The 10,458-nt window shown below is 33.7% G+C and overlaps 1 protein-coding gene across 1 annotated transcript; it reads left to right on the top strand.

Moving 5' to 3' along the window:
• Positions 1-3,396: 3,396 nt before the first annotated feature.
• LOC132174719 (Bax inhibitor-1 family protein) lies at positions 3,397-6,038 on the top strand. The gene is made up of 6 exons (XM_059586367.2): positions 3,397-3,612; positions 4,316-4,459; positions 4,587-4,678; positions 5,195-5,381; positions 5,468-5,623; positions 5,720-6,038. Exons 1-6 carry the CDS (start codon positions 3,496-3,498, stop codon positions 5,768-5,770), a joined length of 747 nt encoding a protein of 248 aa, XP_059442350.2. The 5' UTR covers positions 3,397-3,495; the 3' UTR covers positions 5,771-6,038.
• The last annotated feature ends 4,420 nt before the right edge of the window (positions 6,039-10,458 follow it).

Below are 10,458 nucleotides of genomic sequence, written 5' to 3' on the forward strand. Positions count from 1 at the left end.
TGAAAATGAAAATGGCCAAATGAATTCTTTTTTTCACGACTTGATGATGTAGTAAAAATTAGCCATTAAATCAACATTTATAAAAAGAAAAAAAATAAAGGCTAATTTTTACTACTAAATCATTTCAATTGTATTGCAATTTAGTAATTAGCATTACTCTTTCCCAAATATCAATATATCTAGAGCTTCTTTTTTTTTAGGCAATCTAATGGATCTACAATGGATGCCCATTTTGGTTGAGTCCATTACGGGCCAAAGTCTAATATGTTTAAAAAGAAAAATGTAATCAAGGTTTCAAGATGCTTGCTTAATTGTGTAACTTATTATTCCACACAATGAAGAAAAAAAAAAAAAAAATTCTGGTTCCGTCATTGCACCCTATACAACATATTTTACATAGGGCCATGTGGCACATTCCTTTTTATTTTCTTTTATGAGTTATCATGCTTAAGGTATGTTTAGGATTGCGTTTGAGGGACTTAAAAGTGCTTTTAATACTCAAAAAGCTCGTTTGAAGAAAAACGTACTCGTTTGGTAAAAAAGTTAAAAGTATTTTTAAGGGTAAAAAAAGTCTAAAAATAGTAAAAAATCATTTTTGACAAAAGCTTAAAAATAATGTTTTTGCTCAAAAGCTCTTTTTGACTTAAAAGCTCTATTTCTCAAACACAATTCCAAACAAACTCTTAATCTAGTTATAATTAGTAGCAGAGTTATAATTAGACTCTTGTAGCCTGTAGGGGTGGAATTATTAAGGTTTTTTTTTTTTTTTTTTTTTTTTTTTTTGAGGGAGGTAATAATTAATAATATTATATTTGTATAGATGAAAATAATTAGCTTTGCATATAGGCATTTACTTTACCGTTACTAGTCAAATAATTGCATAAGATATGGTTAAATTTTATTATTATTATTTTTTGAAATTCCATGTACTTTGTATTTGATTTTTTCCTAACAGCGTAAACTAAACATTCAGTGGATTGGAGAAATTTCAATGGATGAGTTTGATTTTTGGAGCAAGGTGGTTCTGTGTAGTTGATCAACAGTGTTGGGGTTTTGATTTTTTTGGCAATCGAAGGTGGAGTGGTTGATTTTGATTGTTGAAAATTTTTGGTGGGTGAGTTTTCTGTAGATTTTATACAGCAAATGGGTTAACCAAGCTTATTTCAATTAGCCCAATTCTAATCAACTAACAAAACTCACCCTTTTCTTAACTTTATATTTACAAAATCACCCACCTTCTCTTATTAATGGATGCCAAGATGCATTCTACTTCCTTCCTAGCCATTCTTTTTTCTATGCGAGATGAAACATCAGTTGATTGAACGATCATGGCTCCCTCTAATGCCATCGAGTATTTGTTATAAGGGCGGTTGGTTGGAACTTGGAAGGTGTAGAGGCGATCTGGGATTCTAGCGATGGAGAATTTAGGGTTTGGAGGCAATCTGGGATTTTAGGGTTTGATATAGAGAATTGGGGAATTTGTCAAACTCGTTGGACTGGGCTTTTAGTTGCAATGTACCCTTTTTTACGTAACCAAAATTGTAACAAATGTGGTTAGTTGGGCTTTTTGGCCCAACACGTTTGTGATCCAGTTGTGAGTGTGTATATAAACAGTCCACAATCATACGGTGAAGCGACCACACTCTTTTATAACTTTGCCCATTCATTTCAAAATACGAGAAACCAAAAAAATTGAATAAACGGTTACTTAAAATTACTTGAAAGCAATTTGCCAAAGAATAGCTGTCAAACTCTAGAAGGAGAGCAGCATAGCAGATCGATCAGAATGTGTGTATCAATGGTTTTCGAGGTGCTTTTTAGCCATGCCTGACTAGCCGGTGGTGGCGTGTGGAACGCATGAGGGTGTATTGGGTTTTTGTTATTGTAATTTTGTTGTTTTTAAATAATAATATATTCTCTCTAAATCTGTTTTTAGTTGCGATCTATAGGGTGAAGTTTTATTCATTTTCTTAGGTTTTGTTTTCGCGAATCCTTAAGAATAACAAAATTGGTTTCCAGTCAGTCTTTTGTTTTCTTATGATTCTGGGAGCAAACCACAGACCAATGATTGAAGAATTATAAGTCATAAAGAAGAATTGTCACTATAGTAGAGGCAACGAAGGGATTATGATTGATAAAACACTAGTAGCAGTCAGGGAATCAATAACTTAGTAGTGGATAGAGATGTGATTGGTCGGAATTTGCTGTAAATCTGAAACTGATTAGGACCATAACTTTTCATAGAAGAATAATATACACGTGAACTTGAGCTCGTAGGAATGAACTGAGATTATAAAGTTAAAATTAAACTTAAACTTCTACTTTGTGTCATCTGTTGAAATTGTAAAGTTACCTGCCATAATAATTTTGTATTATTGTATTATGTAATATAATAACTAAAAAATAATAATCGCTAATAAATAAACATCATCAATAATCCTCTTTTTTAAATGTGTGTCTCCTGATCGTTAATTACATATTTGTAATTTTAAAATTGTGTGATATAATAAAAACAAATTTGATTCCAGGTGTCATTATTTGATAGGCGACATGACAGTATTCTTCCCTTGTCAATGTTTTCATCCTCCGGAGCTTACAAGTCGCGTGAATATTGAATGCGATCCGCCTCGAATTTTCCAGAAGGACCTTTTGGTCAGATTAATGCTATTTTCATTATTCAATTGCGCCCTCCCCTCCAAGGCTCCAAGAGAAGACTAAAAAGCGGGTCAAAAGTCCTATTATCTAGATCTAGGGGCACTTATATAAAAAATTAAAATTAAAAACAAATCTAGGGGCAGAGTTTTTTTTTTTTTTTTTTAAGAATGGTCTGAAGAAGGGGCAAAAGATTAAATTAACTTTTTTTTTTAATAATAAATTTAGCATTAACAAAAATTAAAATGAAAAAAATAAAATAATTGATTCTTAATATATTTAATTTCCAACTCAAACGCTTATCAAAATAAAACCCGACGTTTTTTTCAATCTCAAAATTATTAAAGAATTAGTCAAAAAAACTCAATTTCAATTTTGTTGCAGAGCATTGTTTTCACAATATCCATTACTAAAAATGCTCGTTTCATAGTTGTTCTTCAAAGCTCTTGCTCATGTCTAATTTTTTTAAAATATAATAAAAAAATTCAAAAGAGGGGAAGGGAGGCCAAAATCATTGATAAACTCATAAAAGAAATGTTATACATTACACTTTATATCTCACGCTTACATTATTGAATTGATATAACCGTGTTGATAAATTTTTTAATTTTTATTTTTTAACTTTATCCGTAAATATTACTTTTATCATAAATAGAGTTATCTAGAAAGAAGGGCATTATAGTAAAACGCCAGCTGGCGTGGGAATAAAATTGCAGAAATTTCCTGGAAGCGAACCGCCTGACGCCTATAAATAGAAGAAACCCCCAATTTCCCAAATCGTCAGGACTGGGTATACTTTATTGACGTTGACAATCAAATTAATCGAGCGTTTTCTCCAAAGCAATGGACGCGTTCTCATCTTTCTTCGGTTCCCAATCGTCTTCGCGAAATCGCTGGAGCTACGATTCTCTCAAGAATCTCGGCCAGATCTCTCCGGCCGTCCAGACTCATCTCAAACAGGTACTGATTTTCTCGAAAGATTTAGCCTGTTTAGGGTTTGTTTGTTTGTTTGGTTACCGTGAAAATCGATGGAGAAAATACAAGAGTTGGAATGCATCCGACCGTAGATTTCACAGATCTTATATTCTATTCTTTTTATGACGATTTCTCGGAGAATTTTTTTTTTTTTCTCTTTTGGTTGCCGTGAAAATTGATGGGAGAAATGAAAGAGATAGAAGAAGAAAATTGATTTTTTTTTTTTTTCTTTTTCTATGTTTATGGTTGAAACCGATTTGCGTTAGCAAAAGTGGTATCTAGGGTTTTCTGAAATTTTGTTTTAAGAAATCAGAGGAAAAGGAAAAGAAATGAGAAATATGATTTGGATGCCTGCTGATAGCTATCTACGCTTTCAATCTTATTTTCGTCTGGTTGAATTTCTAAGTTTAGCTGCTTTTAGGGCTTGATTAGTCTTGATTTATGTTAATCTCTTGCTTTTTCATTATTTGTTTAGTTGACACGGGTGAAATTTTATACTTTGGTTGACTTGGTCTTTGGTTCAATGGTTTTCTGTGAATTCTGCTTTCTGGCTGATATACTTGTTGAGGATTTTGCCATTTCTTGTTATTCTGTTACCATATTGAAGAAACAGTTCAAGCTTAAAGAGAATATCTTGTAAATTTTTGCCTAGTATTTTATTATTTGTCTAATTTCTTAAACGTTGCAGGTCTACCTTTCATTATGCTGCGCTTTGATTGCTTCTGCTGCCGGGGCTTACCTGCATCTTCTCTGGAACATTGGTGGCCTCCTTACTACATTTGCATGCATGGGAAGCATGATTTGGCTACTTTCCACCCCTCCTCATCAAGAGGTACCGTCTATGATTTATCTTTCTCACTATCTGCTTTTATTATTATTATTATTAATATTATTATTATTATTATGTATCAGCTCATGTTTATGGTTTTTACATTTTTTTTCGTATTCTTGGTAAGCAGCAAAAACGGGTTGGTCTATTGATGATGGCTGCTCTCTTTGAGGGGGCTTCAATTGGTCCAATGATAGATTTAGCTATTGAGATTGACCCAAGGTATGCACCCATTTTTCAAAGTTTGGCTCCTGAGAATTTTCAGTATAATTCATAACTTAAGTCCTTTCCGTTTATGTCTGCCCACTTGTAGTCTTATGACCTTGCTAACTGTCCACTTTTCATGGAAAGTGGCTTGGCCAATTCCAACTATTTCTACATTTTCTGAATTTCTAGATTTATGCACTTCTTTCTCTTCGGATTAGGGGTTTCGTGTACATGGGTTGTACCCCTCCGCTTTTGAATATACATTATTTATCCAAAAAAAAAAAAAAAAAAAAAAAAAACCTGTTCTGTTTACCTATATGATGGCATCCCATCTATTTTTTAGTTCAAATTGTGCAAATGTTTTTTATGTGCCTTGGTAAGAGAATATGTTTACCAGTCATACTTGTGCTTGCCTCTTGATGGTGTCCTAATATGCATAGGATTATTTTGTTTTATTTGCCTCGTGACATTTGCTAGGTTGGGATAGCATATACTGATGCATGAAATGAAATCTTCGTTTTCTACTTGCAGCATTTTGGTTAGTGCTTTTGGAGGTACTGCACTGGCGTTCGGTTGTTTCTCAGCTGCAGCCATTTTGGCAAAGCGTAGAGAGTACCTCTACCTTGGTGGCTTGCTTTCTTCTGGACTCAGCATTCTTTTGTGGCTGCACTTTGCTTCTGCAATCTTTGGGGGTTCTGCAGCCATCTTCAAGTTTGAGGTGAGGAGGCTTTGTTTGTTTTGATCATTGAAATAGGTGGGGTCTAGCAGTTTCTCTTACACTCTTTTTCTTGATCACATTTGCAGTTGTATTTTGGGCTTCTGGTGTTTGTCGGCTTCACGGTGGTGGACACTCAGGAGATAATCGAGAAAGCATATCATGGTGATTTGGACTATGTGAAACATGCACTGCTTCTTTTCACTGATTTTATTGCTGTCTTTGTCCGCATTCTGACTATCATGGTGAGTTTAGCTAAAATGCCCTAGAAAGCTCCCCATCCCATTCTATACCCTTGGTGGTGTGGTGTTAACAAACTAACAAGCACATTTATTTTGCAGTTGAAGAATTCCATGGAGAAGAATGACAAGAAGAAGAAAAGAAGGGACTGAAGCTAAAGCCCGTGGCTTGCCAAGAGATGTAATCTGTTGTCCATAAAGTCTGGTGTTTTCTTAATGGAACTAAGTAACTGTTAATACTTGGGAGCTTGTACTTACTGGCTTGCTTGTGTTGGTGTTACTGGGATTTTCACTTATGGTGCGTGCGTGCGTGCGTGCTTGGGATTCTTATGAATGCTCGAATTTTGGCATTTGTATATTGGTGGTAAATGATATTTATAACCCTACAACTCTTTTTAAGTGTGAATGTTGGATTCGAATCTGACCTTGGCTAATTTCATACCAGCTGTATTTTACGTGCCTTTTTATGCTCTTAAAAACCTACCACGAAGGAGCCTAGTATTACTTGGTTTTTTGTTTTGAGAAATGTTATATATATATATATATTTTCAAATCTTAGTTTTCAAAAGATGTGTCATTATCCCATTATCTCATGAGTCGATGATATATTTTTCAAAATAATAAATCTTATGAGATGGTGCTATATTATTTGAGAAATTACTTTTTGAAAGAAAATTTGGAATGTGTAGATAATTATTTTTATTTTTATTTTTGCAACAAAGGGAGTTACAAGTCGAGCTGATTATGCCAAATCATCCGTGAGCCGACTTAGAGTTTGTTTGGGTCTGCATCAAAATAACTTAAAAGGTGTTTTTGGTGTGTAAAAAGTTGGTTTCTTTTTTGCTCTAAAAAATACTAAAAATGCGTTTATACATAATCACCAATATCATGCCACAAGCGGCATATAAATATAAATCTATCTACATCAAACAGAGTCTTAACTCAACTCAATCTTCAAAAACTAGAGAGGCATTTTACTATCTTCAATGGTAGAAGTCTAAGCATGCATACATATCAACATCAACAACTTTCTCAACAATTCTTGTAAAATTACCTCAATACATTCTCTTTTCTAATTTTTATCTATTTTTGATAGGTATGATTGATCGAACTGCAATCGAATGTTCAATCGAACCTCTATGTGGCAAGTTCAATCAACTGATTTGTGATCAAAGTACCAATCAAACCAATCTATGACATTTTATTGCATTCAATCTCTCAAACTCACCATCAATTGTCTTCCTCACAAGTAAAAACCTATTTTACAAGTAAAAACCAATCAATTGTCACCATCTATGACATCAAAAACCTATTTTTTCCTAACTCTTTCTTCTCTGTTGAAACACGCTACACTTCACCAACAAAACCTATGTTAAAACATCATTTACAACTTCAAAAAGCTCTCATTTTGTTGTTTCAAAAGCTTTTTGAGTAGGTGAGAATGATAGACCCGTCGGACGACTAACTCGCCTGTCATGCGAGTAGATGAGATTCGATTGAAACGACCGATTACATCAAGATTAGATCTCGATTTATCGGATTCAAGTTCGATCGATTGAAGTCACCCGAAATTGTACTAATTAATTAAAAAACAGACACCCAACGACTACCCTAATGATTAAATGCCTAAGAGTTTGAACTCTCAACATTTGTCTATTTCTTTTTTATAAAAGAGATAAACCACAAGTACCAATTATGTATTTAATCCTACTTTATATTATATAGCTATTCAACAGATTTCCGATTGAGTTAAAAAAAATAAAAAATAAAATCATTTTTTACAATATGGATAACAGCCTTGCTATATGAAGGGTATTCTTTTTCTCATTAATTAATTGATCTCTTGGAAAGTAATTAACGAAATTAATTAGTTTTTAATGAATTAAATATTTTAAGAGGTGTCCTTTTTTCCGCCGCTGTTTCTTGTTCATGGTGAATTGCTTCATGGGTAGGTGTGGCCTGGCATGAACCATGATGCAACCAAGTGCTGTCATTGGGCTTTTAAGTCAGCTCAGGTGGGTGCCATCTAATGGCTATAATTTATCAAATAATTGACCTTCCACCAATTACAGCAGTACACGCGTCGCCATTTTGGAGGCTAAATTAGGATTATGGTCGAGCACTCATGCATGAACCTATTTCATTTGGACCCAAAAAGCCATCGAGATTGTGAGTCACAAGTCCACTTGATTGAAACAGTAAAAGTCATCTCATACATTATGGATTTTTTTTTTTTTTTTTTTTTTCATACATTATGGATTTAGTTGCTCTGTTCTTTGCATATTTTTTTTTTTAATTTCTTTTTATATTTAATCTTAAAAGTCATGTCCTTATCGTATTATTATTATTATTATATATAAATTTTTTTATATGATAAATATATGAAATTTAAGGTTAAATATGATGTATAGTGACCTCACACAACATCTATTAGAGGAGACCATCAAGGAATAAAAAAAAGGGCAGATTGGCTCACCGGATGTAGCGGCATAACTACCTAAGATGCTTAAGTTAGTAGGGGAATAAGAGATCAAATTGGCAAAATGTAGATACGAGAAGTTAACTAAGTGTACTCAGCCTTATTTTATTATTATTATTATTTTATTTTATGTGAGTGTACTCAGCCTTATTTGATCACCACATCTTGGTTGCTTGCGTGGGAAAGAGGGGATTTGGTGTGGCGTGCTTCTAGCCTTCTAGGGTGCTTAGTGGACATGCTTCATAGTTGCGGACCGAAGCCACGTGGATGGCTTTGGATGATGTTCACGGCCTGAAGCTGGTAAGGATCAAAGGGCTTTCAACACTTCATACTTTCAAGTATAACCCTCACATAACACTTCAGAGGTTCTGGATAAACATCAACTTAGATAAATATTCGCATTGTACTCTTTTAGGTAAATACACACTAATACTTTGTTTTAACAAAAGTGTCACAGACGGCGCATTAGCAAATATAAACTTAAGTGCTTATACGTAGTAAAGAAAAACATATACATGGCAAACGTACGGGTGAAAAGGCGGTTATGGTTAGTAATTATTAGTTAAAACTGCTAACTGTAACTACTTAGGCAGTTAGCGATTAATCACCTTCGCTAACTGCTAAGTGCTTTTTAATGAAAAAAACAAATTAAAAAAAAAAAAAAAAAAAAACCAAAACCAAAACGACATTGTTTTATGGCAATACCCTACTACATATGACGTCGTTTATAGAGTTTATACATTTTTATATATTAAAACACCAAAACGAGGTCGTTTCATATATATATATATATATATATATATATAAGGCAGTTAGCAATTTTTCAAAACTCACTAACTACTAATCACTTTTTAAGGCGGTTAGCGGTTATGGCGGTTAGTTAGTGGTTACTAACCGCCTGCCTTTTTAGCCCTAGGCAAACGTATAGACTAAACATGGCTTGTCCATAATAACTAGGACATGTATATGGATTTTGATTCTCATATATATATATATATATATATATATATAAGGCAGTTAGCCGTTTTTTAAAACTCACTAACCACTAACCATAACCGTCTAGGCGGTTAGAGGTTTTTACTAACCGCTTTTTAAGGCGGTTAGCGGTTAGTGGTTAGTGAGCGGTTATTAACTGCCTGCCTTTTTAACCCTATGCGGTATAGACTAAACAAGGCAATTTATGACAAAAATGAGGCAAACGATAGACTCCATAGTAATTAGGACATGTATATGGATTTTGATTCTCCTTTTCACAACTTGCATTGTCGTCCATAATAACTAGGATAAGTGAATCCATGATCTCATTTTATAACGAGTCTTCTTTTAGAAAATGTCCCTAACATGTGATTTTTATAACAATTATATTAGCTAAAGCAATAAAACAATCATCTTATTCATTTGTAATGCAATGACAATTTGAGCATTACAATGACGCTATTATTGAATACCCAATTACATTTGGGCATCACAATAGCACTGCTATAATATTTGAAACTCATTTAAATATAAGGGTTAAATACATTTTTAATACTTGTCGTTAGGGCTAAAATCAAGTAGTCGTCTCGGTTTCAAAAAGTGTTACAAGGGCGAAATACCCACTTGGTACTTCCGTCCAAGTTCTGTCTAATTTTTTTTCTTTTTTTACGGAAATCCACGTCACTCCACTTAAAATCATGACATGTGTCCCTTTTGCCACATATGGAAGACTGCTCAACATATTTTATGACGTGGTCGTGTATCACAAGTGTTACCTATGTTTTCCATGCTACATGAAACACAGAAAATACTAAAAAAAAAAATTACTCAAACTAAATTTTACCCAAACTTAAACAAACGCGAGATCAAACCCAAATCGATTGATTGAACCCTAATTTCCATGTTCTTCTATATGTCGCTAAAAACAGTGGATCAAATAACATGGAAAAGGTCAGGTGGTGTCTAGAAGAAAAAAGAACAACAACAAAGGGAGTTTTTGAAAGAGATAGAAAACGTCTCTCTCTCTCTCTTGTTAATTACTGAGAAATAAAACTTTATGGTATGTATGCATCCTCATAGTGGTTCATGGTGTGGAGGTGAGTTTCTTTGAATTAGCATATACACGTACAAGTTACAACCAGGAAGACACCTTTGTCAAAAGAGACAAAACAAGTAAAACAAAACAACATCATTGAAAAACTATAAAAACCATTGGACCAAAATACATGCTTTTAGAATATAATAAGAGAGTATGAATGAAAACAATAGGGAGTTGATAAACATTTCAAACACTCCCCTTACATGCACATGGTGGTGGAGTAGAGAGAGGGCAGGCCATTTTTTATTTTTTTTCAAGGTGAAAAGGAGAAAGTGGTTAGATTATAGG

The sequence above is a fragment of the Corylus avellana genome, chromosome 3, assembly GCF_965113065.1.
Source record: "Corylus avellana chromosome 3, dhCorAvel1.hap1.2, whole genome shotgun sequence".
NCBI lineage: Eukaryota > Viridiplantae > Streptophyta > Magnoliopsida > Fagales > Betulaceae > Corylus > Corylus avellana.

What these genes read in the sequence shown, in the direction of transcription:
- LOC132174719 (XM_059586367.2), top strand. Translation starts at nt 3,496, where the DNA reads ATGGACGCGTTCTCATCTTTCTTCGGTTCCCAATCGTCTTCGCGAAAT. An exon ending in TCCAGACTCATCTCAAACAG is followed by an intron (nt 3,613 to 4,315) that starts GTACTGATTTTC and finishes TAAACGTTGCAG; the next exon opens with GTCTACCTTTCATTATGCTG. An exon ending in CAGCCATCTTCAAGTTTGAG is followed by an intron (nt 5,382 to 5,467) that starts GTGAGGAGGCTT and finishes TCACATTTGCAG; the next exon opens with TTGTATTTTGGGCTTCTGGT.